The 21,782-nt window shown below is 41.6% G+C and overlaps 1 protein-coding gene across 1 annotated transcript in view; it reads right to left on the bottom strand.

Moving 5' to 3' along the window:
• LOC105453318 (diacylglycerol O-acyltransferase 1) overlaps positions 1-21,782 on the bottom strand; it is a 92,131-nt gene that overhangs the window by 20,148 nt on the left and 50,201 nt on the right. Inside the window, exons 6-8 of the mRNA XM_011695159.1 lie at positions 9,380-9,529; positions 3,789-3,975; positions 1,733-1,841 (exon numbers count right to left, since the gene is read on the bottom strand). Coding sequence (XP_011693461.1) covers positions 1,733-1,841; positions 3,789-3,975; positions 9,380-9,529 — 446 coding nt within the window. The remainder of the gene's footprint in view (positions 1-1,732; positions 1,842-3,788; positions 3,976-9,379; positions 9,530-21,782) is intronic.

Below are 21,782 nucleotides of genomic sequence, written 5' to 3'. Positions count from 1 at the left end.
TATATATAAATATCAATACTATACGCGCTCTCTCCGCTACTCCTCTAATTGGTGCTTTAAATTGGCCCCCCTACCTATCCCACTATCGATACAGCTTATTTAATTAAGCGGTTCGTTTATTACATCTCATCGGCAGCAATTGATGATTGGCTAATTAACTGCCTTTTCTCGTATATGAATTTTTTAAATTAATTTCGTGCATGCTACATTTTCATTATCTGTCAGAAAAATGTAATAAAAATCCTGTCACAAAGATAGAGAAAGAGAGAGGGGGGGGGAGAATTTTCTGTTTAATATGAAATGTGTTAAATAATATTATAATTATAACTTATTGCTTAAAATAAAGGAAAAAAGAAAAAAATATTTCTCTATATGGTTTTTTTTTTATTTTGTCCCTATAGTCAGAAAGAAAATAATTATTATATAATACAGATAAACTCGCTGGCGCAGGTTTTGGTCAGTTTTGCGCGCGAATATTGAAGAAAGGGTTGAAGATTTAATCCGAGATATTTGAGCAAAATTAGGACGTCGTTGAAAAGCGACGAAACTCGCAATAAATGACCGGTGATAATTGTAGATTTCGCGAATGTATTTAACCTTTATCACACCGACGGGACATCGTCCAGCTGCAAGTGGTATAGCGTGGGATATTTGCAGCGAAAATACCGCTCGTGTCATCCTCCCGAGGCATTAAATATAACTGCCAAATCAAGGCGGAGGATTTAACTCTGTGTGAGATAAAAACTGATGGCATGCCTCGAGCATTATTGCGGCGCAAACGGATAAAACGACATGCCGCTGACGCGCTGTACTTCGCTTCTTCATCTCACTTTCGCTTATTTTTATCGGGACTGCCACCGCGCGCGTACCGTCACGAAAATAAATTGGCTATATACCGTTTCCGCTGTAAATGTTTTGTTGCCTCTCGACGGATGGAGACACTGCGAATTCTCGCGACGAAGTTATTAACATCGTGAAATATATCTGTGGCACACACCTTCGGGCGAGTATAAGCGATAAAAAATATACTTTGTACGTGTCGCTGAAACCCTTAGTTTCCCTCCATTCGCATCTGTTTAGCATTTTAAGAAATACAATTTACATCGCGCTCGTGATATTATGCAACGTTATGTCACAGACGGATATATTGCCTACAGGTGTAACTTGCAACAATATTACTGCAACTGCGGCGCATGCGACAGCTCCCTTTTTCCTGCGTATTTTATCGCGAGGGAATTCGGTAGCGCGCGGGGTGGATACCTGTTTGTTCGGGGGTATACAGCGCAGAATTTGCCGTATATTTGTGTGTATCGAATTTCCGGGCGAGAGTATTACTCGAAAGATTGATCGTACCTATTTGGCGAAACCAAATTACACTTCAGCTCGTCTCTCGGCCCCTATCTTACCAGTCCTGTTTCGCTCCCGTGGTTAGCCCGACTTATTTATGACCAGCGCGATAAATAATTAGCTTTCATAATAAAGCAGGAGATATCGTTCGAAACATCAATAGATCATTATCCACATTGTTCGAGAATAAAGGTTAAATAATAAGATGAACAATGTGCTGTGCTCCAAACAAAATTGATTTATCGAAAAGATTTTTCTAAATATAAAATGGTATTCTAACATCGCAGGTTTAAGCCGATTTAGTGATGATTTAAATTTAGGAGTCGAAAAAAACATTGTTCGAAAATGTCATAAATAACGCAATATAAATATATAAAATACTCACGCTGAAAGGGATTAATGAATTCTTAACGGAAGGTATCATCCATTGTTGGAAAAGTGACATCACAACTTGGCATCCTACGAGGACTTCCAATATCCGTTTTATAAGGAACCTGAAAGTTATATTAAATAAATTAAATAGTTGTACAAAATATTCTGTCTTAATAAAAAGTATGATTTTAAGTTTAACATAATTATTTCAAATGAAATTATCAATAATAATTTAATTTTAATAACATTTAAAGCTTATTAAATGCAAAATTTGTAAGTGTGTATGATTCTAAATTGTAGCCAGTATGATTCTAAATTGTATATTTTAACAATGGAATATACATATACGGTTCTAATTTAAAAAAAAGTAACACTTTGTCTTTTGGCAACTGAATGTACATTCGTGCAACGTATATTACAGCGAATGGGAAGATATATCTTTTATCGGATTTATCGACCGTCCGAACTAATTCGCTTCTACGTGATTCTATTACATTGATCATTATACTGGTACACATCTATTTGCTCTCAGATTTTATCGACGGCGCAAACCGATTTCCGGCCGGCTCCATGAATTTCTACCTCCGCGTTCTCGTTACCCTCCCCAACCGCACTCTCGACCATAAACCGCTTCTCGAAAAATCGGAAATACGACTTTTGAGTGCTATCGCGTGAAACGACGTTCCCATTCGACGGTATGTCGTCCGCGCGAGTTTTCGTTTTCAGCAAACTGCCGGCGACAAGTAAAGTCTAGATGCACTTTTCGACGAACGCGGCTGCATCGGAAGACGATGCAGAGAAAGAGAAAGCGCACAATGAAAACGGTACGAATACGACGATACAGCCAAAAACACAAACTTGGAAAAAAAATACTAAGTGTGCGACGATTCAATTTGTTAAGTTCGATTCAACCAATAATTATCATATACAATCTTTCAAGATAGAGTATTCAGAACATGTAATATTAAATGGGTAATCCAGATTAAAATTTTATACGCATACATTAAATAAATTATTTATGAAGATATTTAATGAAGATATTTAATGTTAAATTCCTTATTAAAATATCCTATAATAATTTCACATTTTATTAATAATAATTTTATTAATAATTTACATGCACTTTTGCGGTATTGTAAAACATTATTATTAAATATATTATACACATGGAAGTTAGGAATTAGCAAAGAATCTCTTCATTGATTCATGAAAATTCCTTGCGTACATTCGCGTGATTAAATTATTATTCACACAAATGGCACATTAAAAATAAATTCAAATCAAATTTCTTAAACGAGAGTAGAGTTCTAAAATAGAATCTCACGGAAACTCCGTCCAATTTCGACTCACAACGAATAATTCATGTTCTCGATAAAATCGGGGACAAAGTAAGAATTCTCTTATCCCCTCAAAATTTTCTTCTCAGAACAAAATTCATTCGCTGGAATCTGAGTTTCGTAAACCGGCGACTTCGACATTTGTTGACATTCTTTACGGAAAGAAAATAAGACGTGAGGGAGAATCGCGGGGATATGCCATGCTATGGCGAAATCTATACGAGAAATCTGAGAGCAAACACGGATTTATACACCTCACGCAATGTATGCGCTCGCGCGACCGAACTCAGACAATATCAAGTTTCCACTTGACTCGTTTTCCGATCGACGTGAACTGGTGATATTCTCGAGACATGTGTAAACCGAAACAAGGTCGCTTCAAAAAGTCAAATGGAAAAAATCCATTTAAGAATAACTGAGGAACTCATTATTCTAAAAATTACTCGTTTAGAACGCTCGTGTTTTTCTGAATCTTCAGGTTTTGAAAATATCCCAGTCAATTTCGGTCGAGACGAGAATGTCTCAATTATAAAAGCTATTTCTATTCCCGTTATCAATCTCAAAATACAAACAACTATGATTATCAAAAAAACTATAATAGGTGGGTATAATCTTAGTCTCTCATAGATTATCTCTCATAGAAAATACAGGTGGAAACTCTGTTTTCGACAGAAATCACAAATATAGCTCAAATTCATGCTAAAGTACGAAAATTGCAAATCGTTCACTCACCTTTTTCGGATCCGCTGTGTTCTGGGAAAATTCAATTCGTAGCACAAAGTGGGCGCCAATATATAGTAATAAAGATCGCCGAAGTTTAAATTGTCAGGATATTGTACAGGATACAGTGCATTCCCGCGGTCGGTCATCTCGTGCTCAAAATCGGTGACGTCATTTGTATTCTGTTGAATACCGGAAGCTACAACAGATAGATCGTATTTTATTAGCTCGCGTTTTACTGCTGTTACGATCGTATTAATTGGAAATCAATGAAATAACCGTGACATTGTAAAGGAAAATATATTTTTCAATGTTATTTATTTTTACTAAAAGGATTGCCTTTCGTAAATAGATATGCAGCACCTAGTCGGCAAAGTGTCATAGAAAGATGTAAGATCTAATAAAAAGATAACATAAAAATGTATTTAGAGAAACTCTTGCTTCCGAAGGAAAGGTTGAAAGATAAAAATCGTGGAAAATATTAAAACAGTCTATTAATAATATAAAGAGTCTAATTATAATATAAAAATAAATGTTCGCAACATTAACGTTTTAAATGCTCGCTCGATCCTAATTTGTAAAATTAAAATGAAAGCTTTTAGAGAATTCCTGAGAGTTTCACGATTGTATCTCTCCCTTTGTACGATCGCTTCTCGAGTCTCTCAGGCCCACTCCTTAAGCAACGAAACTGATTCGCTCGCGCGATCCGTTCGGCCGGAAACCTCGGAATTTCTCGGCGTTGCGCTAGGCGCGCGGATTCCCATCTGCACGTCTAATCCCACCCCGACACCCGAACCAGTAACTGATAGAATCCCCTCAATTATCCAAATCCGATGAATAATCCAATCTGGAATTCAAATAAGCCCAGGTTGCGCCGGGTGCCGCGCTGCATCGCCGCTCGAACTCGACAGCGTCGCGACGCCAGAGTTTGTGCTAGTCGCGGCCCGCTCACGCGACGCCCGATCGACGTCCATGTCGACGAACGACTACAGGCGTCGTTCTGCGCAAACCCTCGTAATAAATGTAGAAGAATTCGACCAAATTAAATTCCTCGCGCCTCTTTTTACTCTGTCGTATCCCACTCTTCCCCTCCCCCCCCCTCTCTCTCTCTCTCTCTCTCTCTTTCTTGCTCTGGAATAGCGAAATAAACGTAGCGCGTGCTTTTTTTTCTTTCCCGTTCGGGATCGTCATGCGAGAAGGTGAAGTTTCTGTTACGGCAAAATCGTCGGCAAGACGTCGCGACGCATATCAGTTATCTGATGTGAAATTGTTTACGGGAAATCGTAAATTCGCCGGGCGATGTAAAAAAACGGGAAAGAATCAATCGCCAATAATTATAATTGACAGTACAATTTTATATTCATATTATAGTAATTTTATATTTACATTCTGCAAAATTGTCGGCAAGACGCATGTCAGTCATCTGTTCAACTGTTTATTGGAAAACCGTAAATTCTCTGGGCGTCGTAGAAAACACAAAACGGGGAAGAATCGTAATCGCCACTAATTATAATTGACAGTACATTTTCATATCTGCTGTAATATAATTTTATGTTTACATTCCTATATAAAAATAATTACGAGGAAGTTGCAAATAATTAATACGAGCGCAGAGAGAACGATCTTGAATGAAGCACGTCACGACTCTCACGATGTACGTTTGACGGTAGAAATAACGAAATTGCAACGTGATTTCGGAGAACGGTCAAATATACGAAATTAACGAGTGCACGATCACGCAGAAGCACTCGGGAACGGTTTAATGATTCGTTAATATTCCATGTAAATTCGTTTGATCGAGCCTGTGATCTTTGGCCAGTAAACCCTCCGCCGGCGGATTATTAATTAAAAACCACTCTCTGCAGTTCAGTTTGCACAAACTGCTTGTATTTATTCGGAGCATTTCCAGTTGATCAATTATATAAATGCTCAAATCTTTTACCGATTTTCATTTACACGTAAAATTACATATCATCTGCTAATATTGCTCAGTTTCTAATAGCGCTATGTGTATTAATCGTTTAATAAAAAGCTTTTTAATTCCGTTAAATCGGTTAAATAAAATAATACAATTTAAAGCATTTTTATACTCGATAAACGGTGCATCAGTTAAATTTTAGTTTATCTACGGTTTATGTGTAACCGCATTTTCAGAGTAAAACATAATCGAGTTTATTCATTCTTAGCGCCACCTGATTCATTTGACTCGGTAATTATGTTAACGGAACAGTCGGCAGGATATTCCAGGCTCTTGGTTTGTTTATAGCGAGGCAGACTTTGTCTCGACGTTCGTTGACATATTCTTGACGGGGCATGACGTTCCTTATCTCGCAGTACGAGAAGTGACTCAGCTGCATCATAAGGCTTTATATATTAGAGTGCCATACCATTAGCAACGACGCATAATACGCAGCAATAATTATATACACGTTGCATAAACCAAAATCATCAACTAAATAATCAAATCATGTCTTCAAACACTTGGTCACACTTCGGATCACATTCTTTCATTCATCATTACATTTTGTACTGCAGAACCTGAACGTATGTAATAAATGATACAATGTAATATAATATAATATAATATTCGTACATTTAGATCTGGTTTCAAATATTTTTTTCAAACTTCTCCTTAAAATAGGAGGTAATATCCAGCAGGAAGGATAAAGAATGTGCGGGAATTTTTTACGTTGACCGAAGGTCAACCTTGCGTTTCTGCGATTGCCTAAGATCCGCCTATCTGCGCTCTCAAGATCTCCTTAGTGGCTCCTATCACGTCCGTGGATGGCCGCAGAAGGATGGAAGAAGGTCGGGGATCGTGCTCGTCGGAGGGGGTTAAATCTCATGGGGACGCGACGGGACGGGATCGAGCGGGCTTCCGTTCGCGACGGGTGTAATTTCTATTTTTTTCAATCTCGGCCCGAGGGCGTCTCGAGGGCCGACGTAATTTCGTCTTTGTGCCAAGGGATGCCTCGCGCTTAAGACCACCCTCGTTCATATATCTCGAAACTGGCGCGGTGGGCGAAGAACGGTGAAAAAAGGAATCGATATCGAAGGGCAGAGGTAGCACAGGCGACAGAAGAGGCAGCATCCTTACGAGAACGCCGTTCGAACGAGAAATCTCACAAATTAAGCACCGACGCCACCGAAGAAGAAGAAGAAGAAGAAGAAGAAGAAGAAGAAGAAGAAGCTTTCACCAATCGATACGATTGCCTGCGATCTTTGACCACGCAATTCCGTAGACTCGTAAATTGTCTCGCATCCTCGACGGCACGCGGATCTAAGACGACATCGACATCGACACTTTTGCTCCAAATCAAAAAGTACACGTTTAAATTAAATACTGATTCCTTTCCATTTATTTCAGTTTGCTTTACTAACTCTCCAAATGGCATTTACTCAGGCATGCAGTTATTGTACTGAATGCGCAAGTTTCCAATCACTAAAAGTTACTACATAATACATTATTATGAAAAATCTTGGCTCGGACTTAAAAAAAAATTCTTTATTTGAAGTATAAGATGTATTTATGAAAGTATATAATACATATTAAAGTAAGATTTGAAGCATAAGGCCTACCTCTATATAGACATTAGCAAAAGAAATGTTATACGGCTTCTTCCTGGAGCAGGCGACTATGAGAAGCTTCATTTCTTGCATGATCGATCGAGCCGTGACGAACAAAAACGCGAAAGGTGCACCACCTTACGTGATACATACATGGGTCTACGTTACAGGCTCCGCGGCTGGTCGTCTACGTCGTCATTACAGGACGTAATAATACGACGTGGCATAGAAGTCCGAGTTAGGTGGAGAGGGCGAAAATTACACGGCGTCCGTGCGCGCGCTAGATTACACGGACTCGTGGCCGTAATAACGGAGTCCCGAGGCGGGCTTTTGTCGATTGCATTTGTCTATCGATCGATCGGCCGGTCGCCATCGCGTCGCCTCGCGATGAGCCGGCGAGCGTCGAGGTGTCGCGCGAACACGGGGTTTCGATAATTATATCAAGCTACGTCACTCTTTTTGCACCGTAATTAGGACGCTCTCCGGCCGGAGTGAACGGCTCGGGTCGGTCGAGCGGATAACGGGCTAATTAGCTGCGAGCGAAACGCGCCGAACGCGAGTACGCCGATGTCCATATCGAGGAATATCCATCTTAATTTTCGCGGTGCAAAACGTAGCGTGGGGAGGGGGGGGGAGTCCCTGAACGCCGTTCGAGCGCCAAATCTAGAGGAAAGTTGGAAATTGTTCATCGCCTCGCAGAAAATTCTCGCTCCGATGAAGCGTGAATTTTACCTTGCTTATCGCGCGCTCGTATATTTTTGTAATCGGCAGCACTGAGCGTGTACATGAACACGCAAGGCCACTCAGAAAATTGCTTTGTCTCATGCTCGAAAGTCTAATAAACAATTTTTCATCTTTCGAAATCACTTGGGAGCAAATAGGAAAAAAGTCGACAATTTTTAATAATTCTTAATTTTAATGATTCGAGTATTCCTGACGCGGCTCTTTCGGTATAAAACAATTTTGTCGTGTAAATCATCGCGCATTCGCCTGAACGCGATCGGGATTCATACAGTGATCGACATACGTACCAATCAACTTTGCCATGTCATGGCGTGTGGAACGATTGCGCAATCATGATTAAAAGTGCAAACGCACTGATTCGACGTTTTACCATCGCTATACGACTGCCGGCAGGGAGAAAGGGTTAATACTGCGCGTGGGGTGTGTGAGTTTATTGGAGAGGAGGGGAAGGGGGGAAGGACCGTATAATTTGACTTTGCCGGTCAGGTACGGAATAATCGATATACCACGGCGCGTCCGGAAACATAGGCACGTCCGTTCGGCAGAGTTTAAATTGCGTGGAAATTATTTTCCCCCTTTGCATCGTGTGCGTACACAAGAGGTACAAGCGTACCTCTTACAATCAGACACACACGTGCACACACACACACACGTAAGCGGATCGCATACACGTGTGCGGTACGCCACGACGCGCCTTCAGGAGTGGGCAAATACCGCGAGTGCAGTGGATTACCGATTCGTAGGACGTGTTTGCACTATTTGAACGTGTGTGCATTATCTGTAAAGCGCATATGCACATCGACGCGCGTAACGACGAAGATTTACGCCGGTCGGCTTCCATCCGGAACGAAATTCCATCCGTTACCGTATGACTCCACCGGCATCGATGAGACCGTATTACAGCGTCGTAATATCGTAAAAAAAAAAACGAAAAAAATCATGGCGTGCAACGCGCTACGTAAAAAATAGTCATTCGTGCGTCGGAACTGATATATACGCGTGCGTGGCCATTTTTAGTTTTTGGCAGTGGATCACGCGCGGATGGTATGAAGTGGTATAAAGTAAATCATAAACTGAGTACGCGACGAAAATATTTCTCTTTTTTTTTTGTTCTTCGTTCCGTTTCATATATAAAAATAGAATCGTGTGATACATCGCATCGCGTGTGCGCTGCATAGTAAATGTATATAGTGTCGATTGTTTATTATGCGAATGGATATGCATAAAATATGCGAAATATTGGATCAATAAGCCATGGAGAAATTATATTGCTGCGTTTATTTTATACTTACACTGAAGATTATTATAAGACAGCTGACGTCTCATTCTGCCTTGCGTGCTTTTCTTTCGGCTGCCCAAACGGCACCACATGTTCACTTGTATGTACGACCATAACTTCAAAAAGAGTATAGCGTACAGCATACACACGTACATCGCGCCAACTGAAACAACACACCATAAAATAGTTAGTATTAAAAGTACAATGTTTTACGAACGAGAGAGAGAGAGAGAGAGAAAGAGAGAGAGAGAGAGAGAGAGAGAGAGAGAGAAAGATAATATCGTAAAGTTAATATTTTTCTTTGTTTTCTCTTCGTTTTACGCGTGCACACGCATTTCGCTACGAATCTCGCTTAAATTCCAGCACGGTATATCCCCGATACACGCAATTCGACATGATGGCATATAATAGCGACCGATCAATCGCCACGAAATTTCTCACTTCCGCATGCACGCGTTCGCAGATAGCGATCGCAGATCCTTCCGCGAAACCTGCACAAACTAGCCGCAGCCCGCGACTTAATTATCGACGAGTATCATCACTGCAATCCTGGGAATGCCCGTTATTATTATGCGATGCCAGTAACTGCGCGCCGTTGGAAAACTGCAGACGCGGTGACGAAGGCGTCGCCGGCACGATCCTCATATTTTCCGATATTTCCATCGAGCGTGCACCGGCGCGGCCTCCTTCGCGTCCCGGATTGTTCGTATCTTAATTAAATCGCGCCTGCTACCCCGAGCTATCCCGATCCCGCCGAGGCGGCGAGATTCCGCACGGAGCGGAAGGACATAATTTCAACGGAACGAAACCGTTCCACCTCTCTAGTCCTTTCGCTTTTGCGCCGCCCCCGTCCTACCTGCCGTCCCAACTTTCGTTTTACCTGCGCCAAGCGCGCACCGGATGTCATCCGATAATTTATACTCGTACTCGCGTTATTAATTCCTTCAGGAACGCGCGCGACAGCTAGGTGAATTGAGGATTCGGTAAATACACCGAAGAGAAAATGAAGCGTCATTGACGATAGATCGACGATCGGAGAAGTGTGCACACTGCTTCATTCGTTCTGCTGAAATTAGTTTGCGGACTATCGGGCAGGAAAATAACAGATAAACAGATCGTTGGTTACGCGCGCATAACAGTGCCGGGGCGCGACCGGGCCGGTGGCGGTGGCAGCGATGGCGCAAATCACAATCGTTGAAGCGATCGAAAGCGACAGCCCCTGCCACAACGTGCGACGGGGACTCGACGGCGATAATGGGGAAACGAGAAAGCCCGAAGCAAATATTACACGGCCGATGGTATCGTTCGTTTAATGTATACACGCTCGTCGGCAACGCACGAAAGCGCCAAAGCGTTTCCGCGAAATATGCGCCGATGCGTGTATTTGCTGCCCCCGCAGGGCGATGCAGTGGCATGCTAGCTAAACAGCTCAGGCACCATTGCAAGGCAATGAAAAGGGGAGGCTGACGTCCTCCGGGTACGTTCTGACAACGCGCGAGCTGTCCCCGTACAGTTCACAGTTCTTCCCATTTATTCTCTCTGGCGCCTCCCAGTGTCGGGTGAAATGAAAATTAAAGAAAACAAAAGTACACGCAGTGTCGCACGTATTCGATTTATTATTAAATAAAATGACAGATGTCTCAATATTCACCGTGGGGATACGTTCTAATACGTTAAAGTGTACGCGTACTCTCCGGAGTCCGTCCCGATCCTGCTAGGCAACTCCCGATGCATTAGATGTTCAACAGTCGAAACGCGTCTCGGGACGCGTTTTAGTGCGCCGCTCGTTGCCGCTTATACCGTTTATGGCTTGTCCTCCCGCACGAGTATTCGCACGGGCACACCGGGCGACGTCATACAGCGCGTATCGAGTGCTCGTACATGCCGAGGTAATTGCCAAATGTCGTGACGCGCATGTACGTCGCGTATACGGTCTGTTGCAAAACGACACGATAGCTTCACCACCTATAGGGTGGAAACTACGATCCAGCCCGAACAGCTCGTAAGAAAGCATCTTATTATTAATAAAATGTACGTGTGAGACTGTATAAAGTGTTGCATTAATTCATTAACTTTAATTAAAAATGCTTCTCGAATATTGAAAAGTCAGAAATATTTTCAACGCGAGAATTAAAGGTTAAAAAAAAAAAGATATAGCTGCAGAATATACTAAATTTATTTCTAAAGACAATATATTGCTCTATTTTAAAAATCAGTCAGATGTGTGTAATTTTTCAAGATTGCTAGCCGCCTGTCCTGTTTCGATAGGAGGACATGTTTCTTCCGTCCGAAGTATCGGAATTAAACTCGTCGACTCATCTACGCTACGAGCCCCATTTCACGAAGTTATTTAGTGCAAACGCGACGGATATCCTTCGAGCGTCTCCTAAAGGTCCGATCGGAAAATCGGCGGAAAATTACTTCTCGCTCTCTGCGGAGTCATTAAATTCGCGTATGTTCTATAAAGTGTCGAGTCTATATTTCACCTGATACAACAAAAAAGTCGACGAAATGTCCCGCCGATAGTGGCGAGCGACGCTATCGCGCCGATACATCCTGCCCACGGTCGTGGCGGAATCGACGGAGGTGTATTGTGCTACCATTGGTGCGCGACGGGGGTGACGGTACCACGCGCGAAAATAGTTCCTCAATTTTCCACAGGCAGTTCGCCGAACTGAGAAATTGCCAGTTCTCACCGACGGACCATTGTCGTATCTCGAAACCGACAATTTTCGATCCCGCCATCTCATTTTCAATCTTTTTATTCCCCATGAGCATCGTCTCTCGAGAAGACGCGCGATATAAGACTTCCAAGCAAATTCGAGTAATTGTAGGATCTAATATCACTAAAGATTTAAACAATTTTGAGAATTATAGTATATTGTGAGGGATTATAGTAAGCACGTAAGTGAAAGGGAAGAAAAACTGTAAGAGATCCAAGGACGCGAATAATGTATCGTACTTTTGAAACGTACGTGTAATGTTTTCAAACGGCAGTTCGTTAGGAATGTCTGTTTAGAAAGTGAGAGCAGAAAATTGTAACGACACGATAAATAGAATAAAACTGTTGAATATGTCACACTTCCACTGACTTTATTACTTATACGAAATACAAAAGTCCCGATTCAAACTAATTAAATTATCCAAAAACGGATAAACTGATGACAAGATTAAGTGCTTTTTGAGACTCTTGATATTAAATAATGAATTTGTAAATTGGACGCTTCTTGCTATCTTGAAGAAAAAAATATAAACTTGCCTTTTTCCATTATTTTATAATACATAAATTAATAATTATGCGGAATTATACGGAATAATTATACGGAATAAAATTATTTTGAGTATCTGCGTGTTTATAAGATCTAAATTCGCTCAATATTCGTGCGCGATACAAAGGAACATTTTTATTTGACACTTGTATTATTTCTCTTTCCAAGTACCACATACTGTGAAATGTTACAGCGAGGCTGAGCGAGGTAAGAATTCAGTTCTGCAAACGTCATCTGTCTTTGTTTCGCGCTCGCGTTGGCGGAACTTTTTAGACATACCTCGTACGAGGTTAAATTAATGTCAGCTCCCGAACGGACGGAAGAACAAACAGCGAAACACAATTTCCAGCGAGACCGCGCTTGGTATAACATTCCCCGGCGAATTTCATCGTGCACGCTTCCGTGCGCTATCCCGGGCAAAGTATAAAAGAAGGAGCCAGATCAATGATCAAGACTTCCTCTCACAGAGGAAACACTCGACGACACATTTTCTCGTCTGCCAAGTTCAAGCATCTCGGGGCTGCTTCGCTCCGAAGTGCACGTGAAAATAGTTTCTAATCAAAATGCATCGATTCACATCAGACGTGTCAAGAGATGAAGTAGAAGAATAACAGGCGAGAGATACTGAATGGATTTTTAGCAATAGATCGGGAGATAGCGCAGGCACTCTTGGAAACAAAAATTCTTTGTTATTTTACTATTATCTTCACTGCAAACTTGTCATTTCGACGTGAAATTATTGTAACAACAAACAAAATATGGTTAAAATGATATAAAAGGACAGAGATACTAGAAATATTCTTAAAGGAACAAAAGTCATTCGAATATTGGAACGTGAATTGTTCCACATTCTTAACACAAAGCAGGAAATGTGAAAATTCCAGATACAAGAGAATTCTCCATAAAAGATTTTTACAAATAAAACCTTTGAAGTATTCAAAGTGAATATATTTCAGTTGCTTAGACGTAAAACGAAATAAGTCGAAATTTCACAATATAATTTAAAATCGTAAGATTTAAAACTAAGCTATGTATTCAGTTATCAAGTGGAAAACTCCAGCAGAAATATTAAATTAAAATTAAAAATTAATACAAGCCAATTAATAATACTTATAAAATCTGTATCGCATAATATTCTCCCTTCTTCGCATTACTTTCCTCTCTTAATTCCTGGCGTCAATTTTGTCGCATTTTAAACGTATTCGATGCACGCTATTGCACATTCAAATATATTCTAATATATGAAAAAGAAATCATTTGATTAATATCCATCTTCACGCTTTCTAGTTGAAACGAAGCAATCCGTTGAATTATTTGGCGACGAGCGTGAAAGCGTGTCGCAGACTGCACTCTTCTTAAAGTGCGTTTGCGATCGTCGATCTAGCTTTTATTCTTTATAGCATGCGTATCCTGTGAGCATGGACCTACGCATGAATTTATAAGCGTACGCGTGGTAGGAATCTACAATAAAAGACGCCGAAGAATCTCTATCGGACCAGGTAACTCACCCTTACCGAGAAGCTGTGCTTCGTTCTTCGTTTTTCCGCGTAACACATTGATTCCCCAATTTGGCCACTATTGCTCCCTAGAGAAGCTCTTTTACTTTCCTCCCGATTCTTTACTTTCTTTCTTTCTCTCTTCCTCTTTTCGTCTGTATAAATATAGGAAACTAAGAAACGCGTATAGAAACCAAGGATATAATTACAGGATCAAAAAGATTTTTTTTTATTTGCATATATGTATATTTTTATTATCGCGTAATACGAAAGTGGAGAGTAGATTGAGGTAAACGGTCGAACCTTTTTCACAAGATGCCTGAAGACTGGTCCGATATTTCACCGAAATTAATTTTCGCACCTACCGCGCGCTGCTAAATAATACAGCCTTCCCGGACTGCCCCCATGCGCACAATAAAAAATTGTCTGTGGCAATTTGTAGCATTTGATACGCGATGGGAAACGGCAGATGAACGAAGACTAGAATTCATTTCCGTGCGACTGCGTATTTTGTGTCGCGACGTGGAAACCGTACCGCTCGCGCATCCCATTTCAGAAGCCGATATTCTTTCTCCCGTCGATGTAATTCGATTAATTCCTTTGTCAGGCGGGTATCGAAGCCCGCGTCGAGGCGAACAATGTTACGGCTGCCGCGCGTTTCTGCATCGCGTGCGCATTGCACTTGGCGTGACAACACGTGGATGCGGAACTGTAGCGCCCGATACATTTCCGTGCCGACGCTGGCGTATAAATCGATGCTCTCAGAAAAAAGGGAAGCGAGGGAGGGAGGGGGGGGGGAGGGGGACGAAAAAGAGAAATGAAAAAGAGAACCGAGTCGTCTGCCATGGCGAAACGGTATATTTTCTAACGTGATCGTAATCGGAGAGTACCGGCGCTTGCATTTTCGATTCTGCGCGCTCGCCCCGTGCACGACGCGGCGCGTGAAAATTTGAGAGCCGACGAAGAGCTTCGCGTTTCAAATTATGCGATCCGATATTAGGTCTGATTACACGCGTGAAATGTTAAATTTTACATTAACGAATTTCCGGCGATCTTTGGGAAACGTTAGGAAAAATCTTGCGATTGCGACAAAAAAGATGTATTATACTAGTGCGAATATATAATTTAAATAATTATGTATTAAACGAGTAAAACTCGCGAGCGACAATGCTGTACAACACCCGCTACGAGTTTCTACATTTTCCGCCGATTTACCGAACGATTATTGTCGCGCATCGACACACGTTCTCTATACTCATTATCACCCGTATGTCGCCGCGCTTTTTCCGCGCTGTCCGATAATTACCAGGCTTCGAAGCCATTGTCGAAGGAGTCTAATTTAATGCGGCGGCGTGAGTTATCTCGTGCATTAATTTAATAAAACAAAATGCAATTAACGTAGGCGCTCAACTTCCGTGAATGGAGGCCGAAATCAGTTTGCCGAGTGAAGTTACGTGTTACAAAATTTCGGCACGTCGAAACTTCGCGGTGTTTGGCAGGCGTATAATTACACCGGTAAACGACGGAGCGTATAATTTCGCGCAATGCGTTAGCGGGGGAGCGAGATGTGTCACGGGCATGGCTCGAAGCCATCTCGATGGAAACGGGAAAGCAACATGATAACGGTACTTACAGCTATATCTTGCACCGCGCGAAACTACTTCGTACACACCTCGCGCAATTTCGATTCTCGATTATCGCAACTAACACGCTGCTAGGAAACCGATAAACATAAAGCCGAGAGAATATAGTTCACTTAGGTATAATATTATTTGTGTAATATTTATTTGTGAATATGATATTGGTAGACCTCCTTAAAAATGTCAATATTTTTTTCCAAACATTTTTTAAATTCAAAATTTCCGTTTATTTAAATCCGTACTGGATAAATAATAAATTTTATAATATATTCATACGCGCGTACCTTGTCGTTAAATCTGAATAATAAATTGATTTTTGCACATTAGCGAGCATCTGCCGATAAGTATCTCAAAGAGAAAGATTTCATACACAGCTGATTACAAATAAACCGATTACCGTTTTTTGCGGGATTCAATCAATGACTGCAATCGCGCAATTTTCGGCAAATTTAACCAACATGCCAAAATTAATCCAAAAATGCATTACGCGTAAAATCGCATGTTTGCAATAATTTATTCACAAATGTAACTACGTAGAGGCTGAAAATGTGATATTACATCGATCAAATATTCTTTACAAGTCTGAAATATTAATTCTCCACGATTTATTCCGACCGATTTTTCGGATTTAAATTTAAATAAAACCTCGGCGAATTATCCAGTCGAATGTTTATACGCGGCAATTTGGAAGTGTTCCCATCCGCAACTACTTCGATCCCGAAGGAAATAACTCTCAGGGGAAACTTTGGTTGTCAAATGAATACCCTGCCATCTTTCCTCCTCCCTTTGCTTGCATTATAAGTTACGTAAGTTATAATGGATAGCGCTTCTATATATTGTCACTTAAAAATATTATTCCAAGTGCATATCGATTATAAGACAATCTATCATCGGCAAGCGTTTCTGTGTTACGTCCGCAAGGAAGAAAGTCGCAAACAATTCGCGACGCAACGTAAAGTTTCTCGCACGAGCGGTGGCCATGCGGGTGGCAAAGCGCGCGAACTCTTTATTTTCGACGATATCCGGGCCGGATGCGAGCGATAAATTCTGCTACTCCCCCGATTTGCCGTCTCGGGGCCTTACCTTTTACACACAGGCAACATATATTTCAGGATCGATCGTCCCTCGTAACTCACCCCCGGCACGCGTAATTCCCTACTTATGTCCTGACGATTTCTTCGCCCGCCCCGCTCTCGCTACCTCCCGGAATCCTTCAGAAGCCGTGATTCTGGCACGATATCCAGTTGGCACGGGGGTGTAATCACCTCGCCGGGCCGCCGTGCGTGAAGAGGGATCTTGGCAGACGGCACGCATTCGTTTCACAGCACGTCTACACATGCGTGTGCGCGCGCGCGAAGTCTCCTGCCATCGATACTTTCAATTGGTTACTCTCTACGAGACTTTTCGATAAAATAATGTTTCAATGTCTCAAACGACTGAGGACAATAATATCAGGTCAAATATCAGCGCTTGATTATATGTTTATAATTATTACTATATAATTATTATGTTGCGAGCCATTATCCACTTCTCAATATTCATTTCAATTCTCATTATTCATTTTTAATGATAAGTTTATTCTAAAATAGAATAACGTATCATTATTCTGTAATCAGTAATTCACTGTAGCATTTCGAATGGTGCTGAAATAACGCGGAATTGATACGACTCTCTCTATATCGATTCAATATTGCAACGTGATACCAAACTCTAATTGTGATATGATATTGATAAGATACACGCTCTCCTTGACAATCGTTGTGCATTCGTTATATATATCGGCATACACGCGCGTTGTCGGGAAAAAGCGGAAAAAGTCAATAGACAATTGCAGGAGTAAGTCCTTTTGTAATGGGACGATGTTTCTCCTTTGGCGGAATTGGCGTAAAAGAAAGTCTCCTTGAACAACTAACGCGAGCGCGTCGAATTCGTTTTTATCCTCTCCCTCCCCGTTCTCCATCCCCGTGTATTTTCAATCTCCGGTCGAAAATGTTATTTTTCTGTGACTCCTCTGCGCGGTTGCAACGCGCTTTTAGTCTCGCACAAGCAAAATGTATAATATAATATAATATAATATAAAATGCTATTTTCACTTCGCGTGCTCACAAATGTAATGCTATTTTCGTTTTCGGGGCAATTCTCGAATAATGTAACCGATCGATTAAAAGCATCGCAAAATATACCACAATTATAAACATATTATACAAATTAATCGTCATGTAAGTCGAAATAATAATACCGACTTATATAAGAATAGCGTAAATTAAACAAATTTTAATTCGATTATTTTTACACACAAAATTACACTTGTCAATATTACAAAGTTCTTGACACAACAAGAGGTGTACAAATTTCATGGCTCCAACGATAATTGGGACAAACAACAATGTTTGTCGAGCGGACAAAAGGCATTAGAATGTACGTCCGAATCGCCGGAGTGACCACACTCGAGCATTGTTCACGCGACAAATCGTGTCACGGCTTGGCTGCTATCCGCAGGATCAGAGACACCATTCGATTCCGCAGCGCGAAACACTCACGGTACGACGTTCTTGGCCTGACCCGAAACCCTGCGGAAATGCGGGCTATTCTCGCGCGAGACGCTCCCGAGACATCCTCACTATGCTCACTACCCGCCTGGATGTTTGCGGCGGAAAAGAATCCTGTAGAATTCGCGAGAACAGGCGAGCGGCATCCGGCCACAGCTCGCGGGGCACGCCGGTTTCGCAAACGTCGAAACAATCCGTGCGAGATCCTAATTAAACTTCCAATTCGAAGTTTCAGGGGGGACGGACTTCGAAGTGCATATATATGTATATATACATATAGAGTAACCCAGTAGTTTAGATGTGATATTTCGTTACAAATAGATTCACACGGCGCTCTATCCTCTATAAAATATCCCTTCAGTAATTCTATCGGATTTCTCGAATCCGCGCGTTTTTCTCATGTTTGTAATGTTATGCAAACGAGTTACGTAACGTGATATATCAAATGATGACAGGGCGACCTAAGAATATCGAGTTTCTATGATACGTTAACATCCCGGTGAAAAGATTCACGAATTAAAATTCTCTACTTCTCCCCTCCCCCTCTCCTCAACCCTGATGAGATATTGATGAGATATCAAACAACGTAAATTCGAAAGTACGCAATATCGTAGCTCGGTATTAATATTCTAGGATTATCGCGGGCTACGTGTACTGGAATTTCGACGTGCCTCTCCACGACATTGCGTCGCAAAAGCGGGCTCTCCTCGGCAAACTCGAACCCACGAAATCCACCAGCGACTCGTTCATTTCCGCAGAATTCCCCGCGACATCGAAGTCCCCGTTGTAACGTGCGCAAGCATGCTGTTCTCTCAGTTCGCATTATCCGCGCGAGAACCAATTTCGTAGCCTAATTTTAGCCGGATTATCTTCGCGATAGCATCGGTGCATTACACTCTATATTCAATGTAATTCTTATACTGACGTTGCTCGAAGTAAAGCTTAAAAGCTTGAAAAGAGCTTTCGATTCCTTTTTTTTCACCGTGAGACAAAAACTTCCAATTTATATTTACAATATTATTTATATAATTTAAATTATTTATATAAAATATTAATTAATATGGCACAAAATATAATATGCACAAAAGTGCCAAATTATTTTACATCCTTATTTATTACTAATAATTAAAACTAAAGAAGTAATGGCGGACACACGGAATTTCAGTTGAATAATTTCAGTTGGATTTCTTTTTACAAATCAGATAGAGATCGTCATCTTGACTTATGATAGGTGTTGTACGCGCATGACATTACGATGGTGCGTAGACATCTTCTTCGCACCAACCAGCGACATTTCACGCTACGTCGAGCCTGCTGCTCGTTTGAAGTCCACGAAATTGGCTGCGCATCTCCGTTAACGGGCTCCGCCGCGAGAGACGGCGGGATGAATTCTTGCACATCTCTCCCTGGTCGCCGCTTTTTTTTCTCCTTCCATTTATCTGTACGTACATATATATGTACGTTATGTATATGTGATCGTCTCCTTTTTTTTTAATTTTCTCGTCAAAGACGATCCCGCGATTCGGTACACCCGGATCAATACCCGAGGCGCAGATTTCTCATTCTACGTCGAAGTAATTTCGACGATTTGTCTGATCACTCGCCCCAGAAGTTCTAAGACGAGCTTTCTCGAGTTTAACAGTGGCGTTCGAACAAATTAACGACGTAACGAATGGACTTCATGTTCCTTTGAAGCCGACGAATACGGCTACGTGCCCATACCGCGTGATAAAATAGAAGAAGAATTAATGCACCCTCGTTTGGCGCTTTTATGTCTCCCTCCTTACCCCTTTTGCTTTCATATTCATGTAGCCGTTATATCTTCGATAATTTTCGAAAATTAGAAAGGCTCGACCTTTTTGACTTTTTTAACTTTTAATTTCAATCATCAATAGCTAAGACAGGTCTATCTAATAGATAAAAATATCTCTAACTTGAGTGAAAAACCGTATCATTCAAAACTGCTCTTTATTTTAATGCAAATATATGATTGAATAAATTGTAAAGTAATTCTTACATTATATTGATTATATTAATCAATAAAATCTTTCTGTAATAATTATTTGTTTAATTATCTGCTTGTCAATTAAGCGAAAATACTAAATTTTGCAGAGAATTATTCGTGAAACAAACGTGGGGTAAGCAAGAGAAGCTATTCGAAGTATCGCTGATTTCAGCGATTCTCTCGTCATCGTAACTACTATAAGTTGAAAAGGCACTCCTCAAAGTGCTCTTGGAGATAAGGATCTACATTATCTACGCAGCAATATTTTCTCTCTTTCCTTCCCCACAATGGTAATGTCCTGATATTTGCGGTCTCTTCAACCTCGCGCTGATTATCGTGCACGACGATCTCGGGTAATCTCCACGAAAATTTTGCCGGAAACAAAGAACGCCGTTTGTCGAGACCACCGTGGAGTTTCGTTAACGTCCATTTTCGTTACCGCGTACTGTCTTCGAAAAATCAACCCTTCTTCCGCTCCCTCAATCGTATTTACGTTACCGGCCGCCCTCCACCTCGCAACCTCCGTAGATGTACAAACAGTCTGATGAGCAATCTTCCACGTCGGGCTTCCCACGTCGATCGCACGAATAACGAGGGACTCGGGAGAAACCCGAATCTGATTCACTCTCGTGCTCCTTTGTCCCAACCTGCCCCATTCGTCCCCTGCCTAAACCAACAGTATCCTTCAGCGCCTCCGCCGCGCGAACCTTCTGTACACAGAGCCGAGTGTCTGGACGTGCAATTTGTAATTCCGGTGGAACTCATCGGGGGAGAGAACCCGGCTCGCCGAAGAACTGCCGCTGCATAATTTGTAATTCCAAAGAGCACCGGAATCTATGAAGCGCTCGTGGGTGATGCGGTAAGAAAGAGCAAGCCGATGATGGGGATTAGGGGGGGTGGGTTATTGATAGAAGAGACTGTGAGTTCACTCTCCCCGAAATTTCGAGTAGAGGGTACTTTTAAACGCTTTCTCAACGTTGATCCGGAAATTTTTAAATAATTATTAATGATCGCCGAAACCGTAATTTTCCTTTTCGAGAAAAAAAAATGGCGAGCGACGAGAGGAGTAAAATATTTACTGCATGCACGACAGAAATTAATCTCAAACAGATTCCTCGCGTTATTCACCGACGGAAGTTCTCATTTACTGAAGTAGACGCCGGTAGATTAAAGCATAATAACGAAGTAGTTATATCCCGCGCGACCCCGTCCTCTCTGGGGAGCCGGACGGGGAAGACGAAGGAGAAGAGGGGGAGGGGGGGGGTCTCGTCGAATTAGGTAGCGGACCCAGATTTGTTATTCAAAATTCGCGGAAAGGCGTCCGCCAGCTCGCGCTTCCGGCTACGTTCGAACGTAATTTCCGTTTCACGTAAAAGCTTTACCTTCGCGTAGCCTTCGTCGCGCGTTTGTTAGGAAATCGCGACAAACTTCATCTGACATCTCACACACCCCCCCCC

The sequence above is a fragment of the Wasmannia auropunctata genome, unplaced genomic scaffold, assembly GCF_000956235.1.
Source record: "Wasmannia auropunctata unplaced genomic scaffold, wasmannia.A_1.0 LD336000.1, whole genome shotgun sequence".
NCBI lineage: Eukaryota > Metazoa > Arthropoda > Insecta > Hymenoptera > Formicidae > Wasmannia > Wasmannia auropunctata.
The sequence above is the reverse complement of the archived record's forward strand: the minus strand, read 5'-3'. Positions and strand labels throughout refer to the sequence as shown.